This window comes from Lemur catta, chromosome 14, assembly GCF_020740605.2.
Source record: "Lemur catta isolate mLemCat1 chromosome 14, mLemCat1.pri, whole genome shotgun sequence".
Lineage (NCBI taxonomy): Eukaryota > Metazoa > Chordata > Mammalia > Primates > Lemuridae > Lemur > Lemur catta.
This window is the reverse complement of record NC_059141.1, coordinates 17,029,284-17,048,859: the sequence shown is the minus strand read 5'-3', so window position 1 is coordinate 17,048,859 and position 19,576 is coordinate 17,029,284. Positions and strand designations below refer to the sequence as shown.

Below are 19,576 nucleotides of genomic sequence, written 5' to 3'. Positions count from 1 at the left end.
CCCCTGCTTTGAACACCGTGCTGCATGACGCCAGAAGTGGTTCGGGGTGGCAGGATTTAGGATGGGCCAAAGTGGGGCCACCAACCTTTGGGATAGCCTCGCTCACGGCGTAGCTGGCCTTGTCACTGACCCACACCTTCTCCCTTGGGGAGACGTCGGCACACAGGGTCTTCAGCTCACTCAGGATGGACTTGTAGGGAAGCACCTGGATTCTGTATTCGGCTTCCAGGCCCAAGTCAAGAAGCAGGTGCTCCTTCACACTAGGGGTGTCTATGCGGTCACCATCAATGAAGAGCCTGCAGAGGGCCCAGGTGGGTGACAGAAAAAGGAAACCACATGAGTGAGAGGGTGAGAACACAGACACACACACACACACACACACACACACACACACACACACACACACACATCAGGCTCTGTCTGCTGGCAACCAAAACCAAGCAGCTTTTCCCTCCTCCCCACCCCTTCCCCAAATCCTGCTCTTCAACCTGTGTTCTCTGTCCCTGTGTGTTGTCATCACCCACCTGATTCCGCAAGCCACAAACCTGAGCACTGCTCTCCTTGACACCCTTCTTCCCCGCCTTCCTTAAGTCCTTGGGACCAACAGCCTAATGTCCATCAAATCTGTGCAGCTTTATCTCCAGCCTTGCGCGGTCACCACCCGGGTTCAGGCCACCACCATCTCTCACTTGGATTAGTCCCACAGCCTCCAAGTCTTGTCCCATCCATCTAAGTTTTCACAGTCATAATATTCTTTATAATTTACAAGTCTGACATGTGGTTCCCTCTGAAAAATTCATTCAATCACTCCCAGATGTCCTCAGGACAAGAGCGTAAGCTCTGAACTCAGCCCACAAGGCCTTTCTTTCATGTGGCTCCTGCTCACCTTCTGACCTCACACTAGCTTCCAACCACACTGGACTACGTTGGATCCTACACACACACACACACACACACACACACACATGCACACACGCCATGCTCTTTCCTGCCCAGAGCCTGAAAATGCTGTTCCCTCTGCTGGGATCACAGTTTCCCACTCCTCACCCTGCCAGTCACCTGGCTAGCTCACATTTATCATTCATCTCTGCTTGGATATTACTTTCCCCAAGAGTGTCCTCTGACCCCCAAACCTAGGTCAGGCCCCTCTTACACCTGTACCGACCTTGTTGACAAGTTGTTCATGTATGTGCCCAAATCCCTCGGGAAGAGGAGATACTCATCTCCCCACCTCTAACCTGGGACCCCTTCTGTCTCATTCACCCTAGCACCTAACAGAGACCCCCATCACACAGCAGGCACTCAAGAAATGTGTTGTCTGAATGCAGAAAGTCATGCAAATAGAAGAGCAATGACAGGAAGGCCACAAGCAATGCTCTGAAAAGATAAACTGACAATTGAACAAAGCATTGTTCAGGGGGTTCTCCCATATTATTTCTGACCTTTGAAATAACTGGGTTTATTTGCACTGTGGACCCAGGATTATGGAACTGAGCCTATATACCCCTTTGCACCAGCTGCTAGAAAACTTGGAATTAAATGTGTGACCTGAATAAGACCTTGCAGCAGGAATTTTGTGAACAAACCTCACTCCAGCTTGGTCCTAACATCCTCACCTACTTATTCTTTCATCTCATAGTACTATAGATACCTTCACAGATTTCAAATCACTTGGGGGGTTAAAGGAGAGGCAGGATATAAATAAACACCTACTGTTAATGAAAACAAGAAGGGAAAGAGAAAAAAGAAGCCATCAGCAAATCATCAGGCAGTAACAGGTGGACCAGGACCAGAAAGGGGAGAATGGGGCACAAAGGCACTGCAGGGAAGGAAGTTCCAGGTGAGAAGCAAACACTCACATGATCGTCTCTAGTCCTATGATTGCGTAGGAGAAAAATACCGGATTGTGCTCCACATCTGATCCTCGAAGATTGAATAGCCCTAAAAAGAAATCAAAGTCCTATCACCTGCCTGACTTGGGATTTTACAGCGTCACCTATAGCGGGAGGGAAGAACTTTGGCTTGGAGTCCAGCTGCTGTGGAAGGATTCGGTGGCATTGCTCAGAAAAGCAGGGAACCTTACTCCTGGTTCCACCTCTGGGCTGCAATTGCTCGTGTCTGCCACATGATGGCACCAGAACTGTTTCTTATGCTGCCACATCCCTACTCAGAGAAGGGAATAAGAGTCATTAGTCAGAACACATGAGAAATGCCCCACAAAGAGTTCAAATGGTCCGCCTAGCGGTGACCTGCCAGGCAGGCCATGCCACAGATAAACCTCTGGGTACCCCCAAATAAAGAGGAAGGAGACAGCACTTTCTCCCTCCTGAAGCAAGTGGCCTAGGTTAAAAAAACTGAGACCCACCCACAAGGGAGGCCAGACAGGGCCCCCTCTGTAAGGGTCAGCAAGCCCCACGGAGGCGGAGCTTCCGGTCGGAGGCAGAAAGAAAAAGAGTGAGTCAGCAGGGCTGCAGCCCACGAATGAAACCGGAGCCTGGGGCCCACCCATGGGTCTGCTATGGCACCACAGCTGGGTGGGGACCCACTGTCGGCCAGTGTCAGGGGGTCTGGTAAGGTCACTGAACGTTTGACAAACTGGAGGGCCCAGTAAAGAGCACAGCTCTGGTCCCAGGGCTTCCAGCTCCCGAGAGTTTGCTCTCCTGAGGATCAGAGTGCAAAAAGGCCCTGGCATCAAAAGTATTGCCTCTATTTTAAAATAGCTGTTTCTCAAAGTAAAGTGATGAAGCAACGTTTTTTATCTACCGTACTAGCACTTTTTATAAACGATAGTATCTGGGGCTGGTTGAAAGTGTAGCAACATGGGTGTGTTCAAATGCCACCATGCAACCTTCCAGGCAAGTAAAGGGCAAGATGTTTCCAAAGCCTTACTATACACATACCTGCTAACCTGTAATACCACCCCTAAAAGTCAACCAGAAATAGGAGGAAGAAATTATCAGACATTAAGACTTGGATTTATGAACCAAGATTTTGATGGTAACATCACAATAAATTGTGGGAAAACTGGAAATAACCCAAAGGTCATCCTTAGGGTTAAGTAAATTATGGTATAACCATATGATATAACATTTAATACTCACTTAAAATTATGCTTCTAAGTGCTTATAGTATACTGAAATGTTGAAAAGTCAGGGCTGGGCGCGGTGGTTCACGCCTGTAATCCTAGCACTCTGGGAGGCCGAGGCGGGTGGATCTCTCAAGGTCAGGAGTTCGAGACCACCCTGAGCAAGAGTAAGACCCTGTCTCTACCAAAAATAGAAATAAATGATTTGGACAGCTAAAAATCTATATAGAAAAAATTAGCCGGGCATAGTGGCGCATGCCTGTAGTCCCAGCTACTCGGGAGGCTGAGGCAGTAGGATCGCTTAAGCCCAGGAGTTTGAGGTTGCTGTGAGCTAGGCTGATGCCACGGCACTCACTCTAGCCCGGGCGACAAAGCGAGACTCTGTCTCAAAAAAAAAAAAAAAAAAAGTCAGGCTACAAAATGTATACAATATTAACACATTATCTCTGGGTAACAGAATTAGGGGTGATTTTTTTTCATCTTTCCACTTCCTCTGCATTTTCCAGGTTTTCCATAATGGGAATGTGTTCTTGTTATAATCAAGGGGAGAAACTAGCTTTATATGTTTTTTTCTGATGTTGAGGCTATTAAGTTAATTAGGGATATAAGTCACTGATACCTTTAACAAAGTTTCGGGGATGGAAGAGGTGAGATGGGGACTGAAGAGCTAGGACACTGTGTAGCAGGGTCTCTTTCTCTAGTGAGAAAGCAACAAGAAAAGCAGTGCCTCTTCTCAACTGCCCTAGCTCAAATCCACTCAGAAAATAGGAGACAGGACAGGAAGGTTCAACCAGATTTCTTCAGGTGCTAGAAGATGAGAGAAGGGACTGAACAATTGTAGAGAAACTGCTACAGTATCAAAGGGCTTGGCAAGGAACTTTTAGTTCCTGAGTTTTCTGAGGTAGAAATGTTTCCAAAATATTCTCACTGCAAAGACCTTGGGAAATTATAGGAAAAATACAAGGGAAAAAATATCTCCTACGATCCCACTTTTAAACCTAGAGAGAGGCTGACGGACATGAACTGTTCCTCAGAGGTGCCACCATCCTGAGACTGGCCAGAGGCAGACGTCACTCTTGGATTCACCGTAAGTCCCTGGCTGTAACACTGCCCTGGGCAAGGCTACACTCCCTTCTCTTAGACCCTGTAATTCTTTCTCCTTCATCCTAACTGGCATCTCCTATGCCCATTTGGTGACATGGTCTTTTGCTTATTCCCTGGCTACTCAGAAAGCTGAATGGCAGGAACACACAGATTTTTGGAGACCCAAAGAGGAGATCGGGTAACATGCCCAACAGCGAAACCAGAGCACTCACATGCAATCTCATCCAGAGCAGTGACCACAAACCACATGACGTTCCTCTCAGCCATTTTCAATCGAAGGTCTGCAACCTTGTCTTTCCAGGAGATGCCTGCAAGAGATAAACGTGCTTGCGACTCAGGCCCTGGTCCCAGGAAGCCACGGGAGCGAAGTGAAAGAACCCATCCCAAACATTCTCAACCAGCACCAAACCTTACAGGGAGCATGTTGCTTGCACAGATAGAAGACCTAGATTCAAGCCCTAGACATTAAGAAGTGTGGCTCTGGCTCAAGCCACTTGACTGTCGTGAGCCCTGATTGCCTCACCAGCAAAATTAATCATTTATTCATCCCCCAGATGCCTATGAAGCATCTAAACTTGCCAGTATAGGTATGTGCCAGGCACTAAGCTGGTCACTGAGGTTACAGCTCTGTGCTAGGCCCAGTCTCTGTCCTCATGGGGCTTACAATCTAGAAAGGAAGACAATTAAACCTGCAATCAATTATAGTAGTCTAAGTATTGATATGACAGGGGACACACAGGGAGAGATGTGAACACACCACCCAACAGAGAGAACTCACTCAGTTTCGCAGGTCAAGGGAATAGCACCCACCGCTTACCATTCCTGGGGCTGCGAGACTCGCCTTTCAGTGCTAAGACCCAGGATTTCCCTGCGATCTGACTCACTGTGACTACCACTTCCAACTCACACCACCCTGTCCGACATGGCCAAGGCCTCCCTGCTGCTCCTCAGGAGGAAGCAGCGGCCCTGGAAGAGCTCACCCCACCATAGCAGCATTTGTAACTCAGGTAACAGCCACCTGTGAACAAGGTAGGCATCTGCCTTATCCACCCAGCACCCGGCACAGTGTCCTGCACAGAGTAGGCCCTCAAATGCTTGCTGAACAAAAGCTTTACAACATTTGCTCTCCTACGAGCCATAGCTCAGAGGTTCTGCTTCAGTGGAAAAAAATTCAAACCACACTGATGGAAAATATTTAGCTGACCCTGGGCCACTCAATGGACCCATCCTCCCCAATCTGCAATGCCCTCCGGTGAGGGCGTCACACAGGAAAGCAAGCTGGGGGCTGCCCCTGCACCAAGGGCTGCTTTGAAGATCAGCTCGGGAATGCTATTTAAAACTTGGCCCGGAGTCTGGGCTGTCATGCTTTCTTCCCAGGACCCCTCTGGGCAATCTGCCTACATTCCACAGCCATCCCCCATCCACCTCTGTTTCTACAGCAAGGCGCCCTCCCCTGCAGCCCCACCTCCCAGGCCACTCCCTCTGCCCTGTCACTGCTTCATAAATCCACACGACGGCTCACAGAACATGCTCCTCACCCAGCACTGTCACACAGGCCAAAGAAACACACCCACACTCCAAAGCTTCCAAAGCAGAAAGCACAAGATGGAGGCTGAGGGCCCTTGGAAGGTAAACGCACAAATGCTAACAGCACCCAAAAAGCCACCCAGAAGAGCTTTGCAAAAATAAACTAAGCCAAAGTAAGTGGCAAGTAGGTGGCAACAGTGGAAACAAATAAAGCTCCTGATTCCTCCTATGTCCCACTGGGCCAGCGTGGGGCAAAATCTCCCACCAGCTCAAACGTGACTTGGATTTAGAGGACTAGGATGGAGACCACGCCAAGAGGTGGGCGGATGACAGCTGGGACCCCTGCTGGGCGCTACCGTGGCTCTGACCTGCGTAATCCAGGCCCAGTGTGAGGAGGGGCTTGCACGGGCGCTCAGGACGGTCTGTCCAGATCTTGTCGACAAGGTTCTCCTTGACAGGAATGAGGTGGTGGCCAGCGCTTCTCAGAACCTTGGCCATCTTCTTCCAGTAATCTGAGGAGACACACACGTGGCCCAGCCGTGAACTAAACCCCTATTTCAGCCAAGGCAGGCAGCAGGGCCTAGAGAGCCCCGCACCTTCTGAAAGGTGATCCTCCCACGGCCCAGAGCTGCATGTGCAGGACGAGGAACAGTAAAAGGACATCTCCACCAACGGCCTTCCTCCGCCTCCATCCCACAACTCTTCTCCTCACCTTGCTCTCTATCGTGACATCAAGTCATGCTGAGCCCCCAAATGCTCCATATCCCACAAGGAGGACGGAGAGGAATCTAGAAGCCACTTCCATACCCAAGCAGGAAGGGACCAAGCTCACTCACCTGTAGGAATGATCATTGGGTCCACACCAACCCTGGATGCTTCAGGAAGCACACTCACCAGCCAGTCTTCCTGAGTTGGTGTGTCCTTCAGACCTGCAGAGGGAAGAACTGGTAAGAAACAATTCCCAGTGGGCCCACACTCATCATCCTACCCAGAAGGATGCAATTCATTGACATCATGACAGCAGGGTCTTTATCAAACCTTCTTTAAGCTGGATTGGCAGGACTTAGAAAATATGAGCCTCCCTTAATCCTGGAAAGCTACAGAAAGAGGGGAAGAAGTGTAAGGTGGTGTGTAAGAAAAGCCTAAGGCTAGGGTGAGAATGTAGGGGGGTGAAAAAAACACATGATTTTCACTGAACTCCTAGTAAAAACATTATCCCAGGGATCACTGTAACATAGGTACATGGTGTCATGGCAAAGTGGTCACTTCCCACTACTGGTCACTTGACGAGAGCTTGGGTGGTCATTTGGTGAAGTCTGGGTGCTGGGAGCCTTCCTGACATCACACATCAGGTGGGCAACAACATGCCACCAGTGCCTGCCTCTCATCTGCAGGGGGCTCACAACTGGCCACTGACTGGAAGGCTCAAGGCAAAGAAATCTTTCCAAAGACTGTAAGAGAGACACATGAGAACCTGCCGTTGTCTTTAAAATGCCCCCCGCCCCAGGCTTCCCAACTCCCAAGATCAGACAGCCCTTCTAAGATACTATTCATAGTACACTAAATAAGCTTCCAGAAAGGAACTAAGATTACTTTATAGTCCAGTTTTTCTATAATCTAAGCCAATATCTTCTATATCTAGCCAATATCTTTGGAATGTATACTTTTTTAACCAATTAGATTTTTGTTAAACATTTAACACATGCCTGTAATCCTAGCACTCTGGGAGGCCGAGGCGGGCAGATCGCTCGAGGTCAGGAGTTCGAGACCAGCCTGAGCAAGAGCGAGACGCTGTCTCTACTAAAAATAGAAAGAAATTATCTGGCCAACTAAAAATATATATAGAAAAAATTAGCTGGGCATGGTGGTGCATGCCTGTAGTCCCAGCTACTCTGGAGGCTGAGGCAGGAGGATCGCTTAAGCCCAGGAGTTTGAGATTGCTGTGAGCTAGGCTGACGCCACGGCACTCACTCTAGCCGGGCAACAGAGCGAGACTCTGTCTCAAACAAAAAAAAAAAATTTAACATCTTGGGGTCGGGCGTGGTGGCCCATGCCTATAATCCTAGCATTTTGTGAGGCTAAGGTGGGAGGATCACTTTAGGCCAGGAGTTTGAGAGCAGCCTGAGCAACATAGCAAGACCCCATCTCTACAAAAAATAGGAAAATTAGCCTGGCATGGTGTCATGCATCTGTAGTCCTAGCTACTCCGGAAGCTGAGGTGGGAGGATCCCTTGAGCCCAGGAGTTTGAGGCTGCAGTGAGCTAGGACAGTGCCACTGCACTCTAGCCCAGGCAACAGAGCAAGACCCTCAAAAAGAAAAAAAAAAAAATTAACATCTTGGCAAAATATTGTATATTTAGAGTAAAAGTCCACATATTCTAAAACAGTACTTATCCTTACTATTTTCTCTACCAACTACTGCTATAACCACACAACCACAGAAGGGAAGTTCAAAGTTTTGTAAAGAAATGAGCTCATGAGTACCAGTTCTAAAAAACTACCTGGAAGCTGGCACTGAGTTTTATTTTGCTATTTAATACTTTCCTGTTTTTTTACAAGCCACTAAAAACAAGCCACTTATTAATGAAATTTTTTAGTGTTCCCCAGTGTAACTTTCGCAAGTTGAAGATATGTCATTCCCTAGCAGACAGATCTTTGGCAAAACCCCAGGGATGAGTCACTCACTGGCCAACCAACCCAGGACTCTCCCTACTCAGGAGATTCGCCTAAGGAAACTAGAGAGGGGCTTGGGAGGAAGGACTTTACCCTCCACCCCCTTTCGGCCTGCTTTAAGGAACAGGCAGACAATATTCGCTCCGCTGACATTCCTACCCCCAAAGTGCAAGAAGACCTAACAGCTTGAATCTTTGGGCCCCAAAGAGAAACACCCACACCCCAAGGGTACACTTACTAACCCACTAGGTATACGAAGAAAGTATCAGAACTTCTATTTGTATTTATTTTTCTAAAAAAATTAAGAAATTTTTTTTTAGTAATATTTGGAATACAGATAGACAATAGCTCATATGAACATACAGATATGTTGAGGGTGCTGGACTCCAGCAACACAGACATGCAATCAAAAAGGCCACCAGCCTCTATGTTTATAACAGCCTCAAATGCCTCGGTGTGTGTGTGTATGTGTGAGAGAGAGAGAGAGAGAGAGAAGGGAGAAATCAAATACAGCAACATCTATAGATCTGGTGTTTTATATTTTGAAAAAGACTTTTGAGAAATAGAAATTTTAAGTTATCCCACTGCCAGGACAAAAATGTTCGTAGTCCCCCCTTACGACAAACAGCACGTATATACACATGTGGAGAGCGCACGGCACACATACGTGAGTGCACACAGCCCTCAGTCAGCTAGCTGCCTGGGTCTCAGTGTCACAGCCCAGCCTTCTGTCCCCTGTACTATGAGTCTGGTGACAACTTCCCTTCCTCATTAATTCCTACAACAAACAAGAAACATCAACTATTTCTCTTTTTTACTCGGCCCTAGCATCACCCCTTTTTTTCCTTCCTTATCATCTGTTCCCCAAATTCAAAATTCAGGAGGGAAAGACCTTTGTACAACTACTAAAACTATGTTTGTAAAGACTATTTTAATGACAAGAAAAAATACACATGGCACAAAATTAAATGAAAAGGCAGAGTACACACACACTTACTATTCAATAAACACTGAGCAATACACACACTTTCCATATATTACTTCTTTAATGCTCCCCACTCTATGCAGGACTTACTATGACTAACCCATTTTATAAACGAGGAAACTGAAGCACTGCAAGTGAAGTCACCAGCCCAAGAAAGTTCCAGACCCAAGCTCTTGCCCTACATACTGCTCTTCTCCAAAGCTGAGCTGCCAGAAACAAATCTAGGATCCCCAGAGAGAACCTCACAGGGAGAACTTTCTAGCTTCTGTTACCAGCAGTCCCTTGCTTTTCTCTCACCTGGAATCATGAGGCAGCAAAGAGTAGCAGAAAGGCTCCCACTGCACAAGTGAAATGTACGGCAAGCGATGTGATCTGCAGCGAATCACTTATCCTCTCTAGCCTCAGTTTCCTCTCAGTAAAACAAATATCTTGAACCAGGACCCTCCAAAATTGAATGAGCATTGGTATATATGTACAGGCATACCATTTTTTTGGTTTTCCTTGCATTCTCAAAAGGGTCCATGACCACATAAAAGGATTAAGATCCAGGGGTCCTGAGGATCTCTAGGGTCCTCTAGGGTCCCTGCCCAGATCGGGCCAACTATACTGGGGCCGGCCACGCCTCTACGCACCCATCTTCATGAGAGTCCAGTTGCTGTCCATCTGCTTGGCAGCCTGAAGAAAGTAGCGCCCATCAGTCCACATGGCCGCATGCTCTTCTGTGATGATGGCCGTGCCTGGATCGGGGAGCAAAGAGAAAGGTTTCCAACAACTGCCCAGAAGCTGCACAAAATGGCAGCAGGCCAGTGAGGGCAGTGAGAGGCACCAGCTCCTAGTGGGGAAGATGGGTCTTCAACTCCAGGGACACCTCTAGGCAAGAGAATATGACGCCACTGAGAACTGTGAGTCAAGCTTTGAAAGAAATAGTCCTGAGACCCAGGCTACCTGGCACTGGTCCCTGCACAGAAAGGACCCCACTTGTACAGTACAAGTCAAAGTCAGCAGAACAAAGAACCGTGGACCCACGGCCAAAGTGGTCTCATACTCAACAAGACAGAGGTAGGAATGGTTCCTACTCAGTGATCACAGCCATTCCTCTGCCCCATCAGACACCCTCAAGGAGCTGTTTCACCTTTCCTGGAGAGAGACCAAGTGGACCCTGTGAGTGTTCCTGCTCCCACCTCTATCTGCCCTCAGTTCCCACAGGCCTGGCAGACCTCTGGGCTTTCCGCAGAGGCATCAGCCAAAGCCAATCCTAACGTGCCAACCAATACAAGTACTTACGCCAAAGGAAGCAGAGTGCTGACTGCGGGGGGAGAGGAGCTCCCACCTAGTCCAGCTTGCTTAAGGGCTGGACACCTGAAGGGGGAAACCCACTCTAAAACTCAAGGGCACAACCATCTGGGAAAGATGTGGAAGGACACCAATGTGGCTCAACATTAACCTTTGTCTTTTAAGCCAAAATTGAAAATAGACAAACCAAAAGCCAAGCACTTGCAGAATTATTCAGGACCAATAAGCTAAGCCAGGAGGTTCTGGGATGCTATTAATGTGTCTTTTCTTACTTGGGGTGCCAATTAAACAAGTATATTCAGTTTAATTGATGCAAATTTTTTATGTACATTATATTTAATAAAAAGTTAAAAAAACATTTTAAATAAAAATTATTAAAAATAAATAAATAAAAATTATTAAAATTTTGAAAGCAAAGGTGCAGAGAAGAGCAAAGCATCACTAAAAGATGACCTTGGGGAGCTGGGAAAGGCTGGGAACCCACATCTTTCAGCAGAGGCTCAATGAGAAACATCTGGTTTGCTTTTCTTTCTTTTTTTTTTTTTGGTGTATCACAGGCTGAAACTTGGTTCACTTATTTTTAGGAGGCAAACAAAGGTACAGCAAGAACAGAGAGACTTTAGTGACTCACCCGCAGAGCCATCGAATCCAGAAACAAAGGCCCGCCGACAGTCACACGGTGCAATATACTCACTCTGGAAAACAAAGATGACAACAAATTGGACCTAAATCAGTCGTGAGCTCACTGCTTTCCCCGTGCTTAGCCCTGCGCTAGGCCCGGCAGACCACAAAGGTTGGGGAATCCTTGGCACATTCCCTCAAGCAGCTAACAGCCTAGCTGAAAACAAAAAATTAGCACATATTGCAGAAGACTCGAATTAATTAAGGACTAAGAGAGCTGTTCCCTTTAGCCTCTATTTCCTCATTTGGAGAATACAGTCAAGAGAAACAGATAAAAATTGCTATTTCTTCACTGAGATCTTACTCACAAAACAAACCAATAGCCTTCTCCCTTCCTTGCCACTGACATTTAGGCATCTGTTATTTTTCTGAAAAGTCAGTCTGAATTTCTGTTTTAAGCACCAATAATTCCCTGACTTAAGTCTCTTTAGACATTGGCTTGTTTCTGAACTTCCTGTTTATGTCCCCTCCAAGGTAGCATCATCAATCTCTCCCACGCAGACCCTGTCCCTTCCTGTTAGAGAATAAGAGGAAACACTTCCTCCAGCCCAAGAGGCTTCAGCAAAATAAAACGTATCTAAAACCAGGTCCTTCCCAGCTGATAATCCCCTTGCTTCTGAATGAATCCCCTTGCTTAGGAAGTGAAGAAAGAAAAAGGTTTTCATGCCTGGGCAGAGGGTACAAGCCAGGGTGTACAACTTCTGTTAAGAGATAGTGAGGCACAGAGAGTTCAAGTAACTTACCCAAAGTCACACAGCTAGTTAAGTAGCAGAAGCAGGATTCAAAACTAGGCAGTCAGCTCCAGAGCCTGGACTCTGAAGCCCTATGCCAGGGTGCCCCACCTGACACAATATCTCTCATACTTATAATGACTCTCCCAGATAAGACCAATAACAAATGAGAAAACTATGGTTTTCAAAGAGAGAATCTTTACATAACTTGCCCACTGACAGGTTAGTAGCAGGGCAGGATCCAAAGCCAGGTCTGTTTGAGTACAGAGCTGCTGCTCCTTCTATAGTTAGCAAGTTTCTCCCAAGCCAAAGGACAAAGGACCTGGCAGGGTTCAGAATGCTTAGCGTGGGAAATAGGGCTGCTGGCCACATCCGAAGGCATTTTTAGGACAGTCCATATGCCGTAGGGGGGAAAAGAGCCCACATTCCACTCCTGCATGTGGGTGAGACCTGCCCCTTTCACCAAGGCAGCCTCAATCACAGCCTCAAATCAGCTACCGGGCCTCCCTCCAGGGAGATTCAGGAAGAGCTAGCAGAGAGAACCACAATGGCAGGATGAGGGAGGTCTGGGCCACACCTGCCCTCTAGCCCAGGCCCAGCTGTGTGGTCTGCAACAAGTCCTGTCACCTCTGTCAGCCTCATTTCTTCATCTTTAAAACGGGTCATTTCAGATTGCTAAATGCAACAGCAGGCACATATTTTATTCCTAAAACATAAAGGAACATTCAGCAGACAGCCTAAGGAAATAAAAAGAAATGGTCACCAGCATCATTTATGAACTGCAGAATCCTCATTTGTTTATTAACCCAGTAATCATTAGGAGTAGGACTTTTTTAAAAAGTAGCAAGGGAGCAGGGGTGCAGGGGGCGCTGTCCCACCCCTCTCCTTGGACTCTTGTGAGGAACAGTAAGTTAAGGTTTCAAAAACCTCACCAGGAACTTGAAAGTGCTGCACATATGCAATGGAAGAGATATTATTAATCTCTTCTTCCTGAACAGCAAAAAAGCATCTAAGGGGCTGGGAAAACTAAGTTAACAAAAATAACTCGTGCTAAAAATCACTGTGCACAACAGAGAATACACAGCAAGGGCACTCTCAATCAACAACATGGTTGCACGGGCTTGGGGCTCTGCTACCCATGACACAGAGCAAGGATGCTGGCAACAATGAAGTACTGATCTCGGCCCAGCTGGGCTCTTCCACTCAGGGACACAGTTCTCTAGGGATGCCCCACCCCTCTCTGGACAAGCCTGGGAGGAGAGACAAGGGATACACAGGGTTTATCTGGAGTGTTCCATCAGCAATAGCGGGGGAAGGGTTCCTCCAAAGAGAGGTGAAATTATAGCAGATGGACATGTTTAGTTTGGGATTGAGATGAGGTCTGGAGTAAGAACATCCAAACATGACCTAAGTGGTCAACATGCCAGGAAGACATCGCTGAGTGAGGCTGGCCACGGCCTCACCTCCACACCGACAGGCTATGCAGAGACTAGACAAGCCCTAGGCATGGGCCTGCCACTCTTCTTCCCCCAGCCATGAAGCTGGCAATGCCCAGGGACATTCTCCTCAGAGAGAAGCATAGGGCCTAAAATAAGCCACAGCTGTAGCATGCTAGGAAAAAGCAAAAAGAAGCACAGCTGCTGGCTTTTTCTCCAAAACCCCCCACTTCTTTCCATCTCTAATAACAACACTCAGTCCAAGCCTCCATCATCTCTAGCTGGACCACTGCCCCTATAATCCACTCTGCACACACACTCAGAATGAGCTTTTCAAAATGTGTGTATATATTAATATACAATCATGTTAGCAAGCTCCTTAAAACCCTCCGATGGCTTCCTGTCGTATTTCAGATAAAATCCAAACCACAGCCCAGTCCCCATGGCACCACCTGATTGGACCCTGCTATCCTCTAGAGCTCTCCTCCCACTCTTGATGCTCCAGCCACACTGGCCACTTTTCTGCTCTTCACATACCCTGAGCTCATTCATTCCAACCTCAGGGCCTTTGCACATGCTCTTCCTTGTGCCTATAAAAGTCTCTCTCTCTTTCTGATTATGGCATGGCTAGCTCCTTCTCATCGTGATATTTCAGATCAAATGTCACCTCCAGAGAGGCCTGTCATCCACTACCCAGCTAAAATGGCCACCCAGCCACTTTTAACTCTCTGCATGGCACATTTTCTAGATGTTTCTCTTAATGAACTTTTCACATTTTTACTGTTATTTTTCCTCCTCCCCACCTCCTAAGAATATACGTTCCATGAGATCAAAGTGTTTGTCTTATTTGTCACTGTCCCTGTACACAACACAGGTGACACAAAGTAGGTCCTCGACCAACATCTGCATTATAAATGAACAAGCAGAAGGAGGTATGGACCTTCTTCCTTCTACCCAGTTAAAACCTCAACCCTCTCTGTGAAGCTGGAGGAAGGGGCCTGAGCCAAGGAATGCAGGTGGCCGCCAGGAGCTGGAAAAGGCAAGGAAATGGACTCTCCCCTGGAGCCTCTAGAAGTGACACAGCCCTGCTGACCCATTACAGACTTCAGCCCTCCAGAACCATAAGATAATAAATTTGTTTTAAGCCACTACCTTTGTGGAAATTTGTCACAGCAGTTATAGGAAACCTGTACATTACCTAATAGGAAAAAGATCACAAGGGATCCTTTAAGTGGGGTTTCAAACTCAAATACCTCAGGGTACAGGCAGGTGAGCCAAGCAAGAAAAGCAGGACAAGGGGTGTCCTTTGTAAAGAGAGCAGCTCTTACTCAGCTCTGATTTCCATCATGCTGGAATGCAGGCCACATCTTGCCAGACTTCAGTATTTCGGAGAAGCTAGAAATATATGTGTTCATGAGAAATTAAGTGTGTTCATGAGAAACGGCTATCTGTCCACAGGAAGTACCAGAGGTTGGATTGTGAATGGAGAATGTCCGCCTTGGAGGGTTGAGGTGTGACATAAAGCAATTAGCACGTGCTAAACACCTGATGAACTGCAGCACTTATTACTATGCACCAGACAATGAACTAAACTTTATAGGAAACATAAGAAAGTATCTTCTCAGAGTAGACAATACAGCCAGCAAAATAAGACAGATACTCCATGAAACAGCAGTAATAAACAGCCACATAAACTATGCTGAATAGGCAGTATGGTATTTGCTATAAAGGACTCTCACATCTGTCTTAAATCCATCAGGCCAAACTCAGAGGTTTCACCTGTGCCACCAAGGACAGGTGAGGAGGAGCAGAAGGACAATCCAGACGGGGAAAAGTGTGAGAAAGTCCATAAGCAAGAGGCAAGAGGTCTGTGGGGAGGCAGACAGTCAATCAGCCTAATGGCAGGAGCAGGAAGTTCAAGGGAGTGGCCACAGAGATTTCTGGAAAAGCAGTCTGAAGACAAATGGTCCAATACCTCAGACTTCCCACTACGAGGCTTGAACTTTATCCTGCAAGTTCTATAAAGACACTAAAAGTTGAAGAAAGCGTGGTGACATGACCACAGCTAGTCAACATGGCCACATGCAGACGGAAACGAGCAAGAAAGGCTGATGGCTGAGCGCCAAGATAAGCATGGCTAAAGTTACTAGAGCCCACGCAGGGATGACATCTTTCCACCTCCCTGACCCTCCACTCCCATAAACCTGGAGCCTGGCACAGTGCCTCAAGCATATCAGGTTCTCAGCAGAAATGAAACTGAATTAGTAAACGGCTCTCTGGCCACAGGAAGTACCAGAGGTTGGACTGTGAATAGAGATATGGGCTCCTTGTTCCCGAATACTAAGGTAACTGCCAGACTTGGGCATTTTTTCTTCTCTCCTAAATGAAACCAAGTCAAGATATATGGGGGAAACAGCTGTCCAAAGAGTCATGCTCCTCCCTTAGTGTAGAAGAGTTGCTAGAAAATGGCTGGAAATGAAGACTTCCCAGGTCCCCTTGCTTCACAGTGGGGTCACATGACTAGTTCTCACCAGTGGAATGTGGGTGGGAAGTGACATCTGGGTCAGGGCTGTTAGGAATGAGTGTGCCCTCTCCATTTTCCTTCCCCGTCCACCAGCTGGAATGGTGGCACACGGGATGGAAAAAGCTTGGATCCCTGAATCACTTTTCTTTTGGGTAGAGGAAAGTCTCCCACCAACCAGGAACGCTAGCTATGTACTGCTACATGAACAAGAATTAAGAAGTAAGCCTTCGTAATACCAGGCCACTGAAACTGTGAGAACTGTTACCACAGCTAGCATTACTCTAATTAACACAACAGATAAAATCACTCTGGGATAAAAATCACTACCCCTCACCCCAAGAGAAAGCCTGTTTAAGAAAACAAAACAAAACTAAAGAGGAAGCTGACTCCAGGAGGAATGGAGTAGAGTCCAAAGAGTTTGGGAAAATCTGATTCATGACTTCCAGCAAGTCATAAGAAAAGCCAAAAACTCACGTTGGCAGAGTCAGCCCCTGACAAAACATCACCGTTTAACTAAGCCAAGACCAAGAGCGTACTAGATGGGGGTCTTACAGACGGGAAGGGTGATTTTTCTAAGAGGCAGTACTGGCACAGCTCTGGCCCCAACCAATGATTCTCCTGCTGTGGGGCCAATGGTATCCACAAACCCCAATGTTTGACTGAGATGGTAACGAAAGCATCCAGATTGCCAGAAAGAATGGGCAATTCCTCACTGTAAGAGCTCCACTGAGCCCAAACTCATTAATACTGCAACCCTGTCTGAGGTGAAAATGAAGAAACCCTCAGAGTTGCGGAGGACAGAAAGAAGCAGACCACTGGAGTGCCACGTCCTTGTGCAATTAGGTATTTGAGGTACGTTTTCTCTCTAGCAGGGAACAGTGTGTGGGTGTGTGTATTTGTGTTTTGGAAAGTACACAAAGGACAGAATTCAAGATTTCTCTTCTCTTCTCAACACCCTCCCTTCCCCACCCATTGGAAAAATTCCATCAACTCTGAATCTAGCCTGGAAATGAAACAATTAGGAACAAGAGCTGCAGAGAACAGCAGCCTCTCTATTACTGAGGAGGCTGCTGTGGCAGGTCACACACAAAGCCAACCCTTCCTCCTTGTTCTCACAGCCCAGCAAGGACCCAGAGTCCCACTTAATAGAGTCACCACAACTATGGCCTTCCTCTCCATAGGAACTGAAACAAGGAACCCATTTCTTTCTGTTGACAGCACCACAAACACTCTCGGGCTGCAAACTTCCCATCTCCTCTGCCACCTGCCTGCAAGGTCCACGCCTAATCTCAGTTCTACTACTTCTCCTCCAAATCTTTCCCCTCTTCTCCTCCCCTAATTCCAGCACCCAAGTCCAGGCGCTCTTTACCTCAACTCTGGGATCCTGCAAAGGCCTCCTAGCAGGTTTCCCAATTTCCAGTGTCTCCCTTCTCCTATCCACACTGAACACTGCTCCCTCTTATCACGTCACTTTCTTGCTCAAAGACCCTTAATGGGTCCCTACTATCTAACAAAAACCTAAACTCTTAACTCTGGTCATGGGTAACTCATGGGTGGCATTTTTCTTTCTTCTTCAAACTTATCATTAAGCATGTTCTCCTACTTCCAGATTTGCTCATGGTATTTCTTGTACATCTCTCCCTATTTCTATGCATCCAAAGTCTACCGGTCCATGTTCCAATATAAATGCCACTTCCTCCATGAAGCCTTCCTTGATCCTGCCAGCTTAGTCCTTCTCACCTATGACTTCAGTCCACACTTTATATAAACTTGTGCTGTCCGTTATGGTAGCCACCAGCCACATGTGGCTACTGAGCACTCGAAATGTGGCTAATGTGACTAAGAAACAGAACATTTAATTTTATTTCACTTTGATTAAGTTAAACATAAATTTAAAAACTGATACTCAAAATTCAGTTATTGGAAAACTGTTAAGTATGTTTAGAACAACTTGGGTACATGAGTTCACTTTTTTAATTATAAATTTTATGAATCCAAATACAGATCAAATACAGATCAAATTTTCCAATGACAATTTCACATTCAAACTAAGATATTTTATAAATGTAAAATACATACCATATTTGAAGTCTTAGTATGAGAAAAAGGACTGTAAAGTATCTTATTAATAATTTTTATATTGATATGTTAACATAATATTTTAGACATTGGGTTAATTAAATATATTATTAAAATTAATTTCACTGCTTCTTTTACTTTTTTAATATGGCTATGAGAACACTTATAATTACATATGTACTTCACATATTTCTACTGAACAGTGCTGACTGAGTCCATCCTATGATATTTACCAGTTTCTATTTGTGTTAGCTTTTGTGACTACAGCTTATCTACTCTTCAGTCTCTTTAAGGGGAATCTCATTCATCTCTGTACTAGCAATAACAATAATAGCTAATATAATGAGACTTACCAGGTGACATATACATCTATGGTATTAACTCATTTACTCCTGACAACAGCCCTACAGGTAGATACTGTGACAATCCCCTTTTTGCATTTGGAGAAACTGAGACCTAAAGAGTTTAAATGATACTTAAAAATTTGAAATAACGTGCCTGAGGTCAAACAACTAGTAAGTGGCAAATCTGGCATCTGAATCCAAAGTCTTGAGAGCTCATATACTTACCTATGTGCTAACCACCTGCCCTCTGCTTGCCCAGTACCTGGCCCTGAGCAGGCAAGCATAAAACAGGCACCAAACAAAACACAACTGCTCACATACGCAGGATGGCTAAGCTACAGCAAGAAAGGACACTTAAAGATTTTAAAAGAAAAAGAGCAGAGGGGTGGTGAAGATCAAACGACAGCCAGAGTACAAGAATATACTGTAAGTCTGTGAAGACTGAACAGTGACTTCTGCAATAAGAGCAACAGCTAATATCGAGCAAGCCTGATGTTTTGCGTTTTCAGGGTGTTGCTGGAAAATACAATTGTCTAGGATTACAGCCTCAGTTCCCTCATGTGGAGAAGAGGCATCCAATTTTGATGTTCCAGGATCACCATCAGAAGATAAGGAGCTGAGGGAAAGCCTCGAATAATCCCTGTGGTTTGGCCAGCCTTATTGCCGCTCCAAAGAGGAATTGTTTTGGGTGTACTAGGGTCACACATAATGTCAAAAACAGAAAATTTTTAAAAATCAATCAGGGGATCCAAAAATCAGCTTTATGTTGACAAAAAGAAAGAGTTGGCTCAAGAATAGCACCCATGACCAAAAATATCAAGCCACAAGCTGGCTTGGCTACAACAATGTCCTCTACTAGTAAAGATTATATCCTAACTCCATCATACCAAAAAAAAAAAAAGTTGAAACTAAAATACAAAGATTACAAAGCTTCCAACACACCCTTCACCAGAAAACTTCAACTTTTAATTCAAATAACACTAACAAGTCAAACCTTTCTGTACAATGAGGCCTGCCCTGGAGGGGAAGGTTCACAAATAGAGGAGAATTGTGAAAGTCTTTAGCCAGGGCTCCATGACAGCCCATGAGAACTTTTTCAGAGGAGTGGCCCAAC

General features: G+C 46.1%; 1 protein-coding gene across 2 annotated transcripts in view; it reads right to left on the bottom strand.

The window, feature by feature from the left end:
- Window positions 1-19,576, bottom strand: part of XPNPEP1 (X-prolyl aminopeptidase 1) — a 53,076-nt gene that overhangs the window by 16,280 nt on the left and 17,220 nt on the right. For both annotated transcript variants that reach the window (XM_045569151.1, XM_045569152.1), the window contains exons 4-10: window positions 11,299-11,362; window positions 10,007-10,111; window positions 6,553-6,645; window positions 6,085-6,228; window positions 4,402-4,497; window positions 1,860-1,941; window positions 86-296 (exon numbers count right to left, since the gene is read on the bottom strand). In XM_045569151.1, the coding sequence (XP_045425107.1) occupies window positions 86-296; window positions 1,860-1,941; window positions 4,402-4,497; window positions 6,085-6,228; window positions 6,553-6,645; window positions 10,007-10,111; window positions 11,299-11,362 (795 nt within the window). The remainder of the gene's footprint in view (window positions 1-85; window positions 297-1,859; window positions 1,942-4,401; window positions 4,498-6,084; window positions 6,229-6,552; window positions 6,646-10,006; window positions 10,112-11,298; window positions 11,363-19,576) is intronic.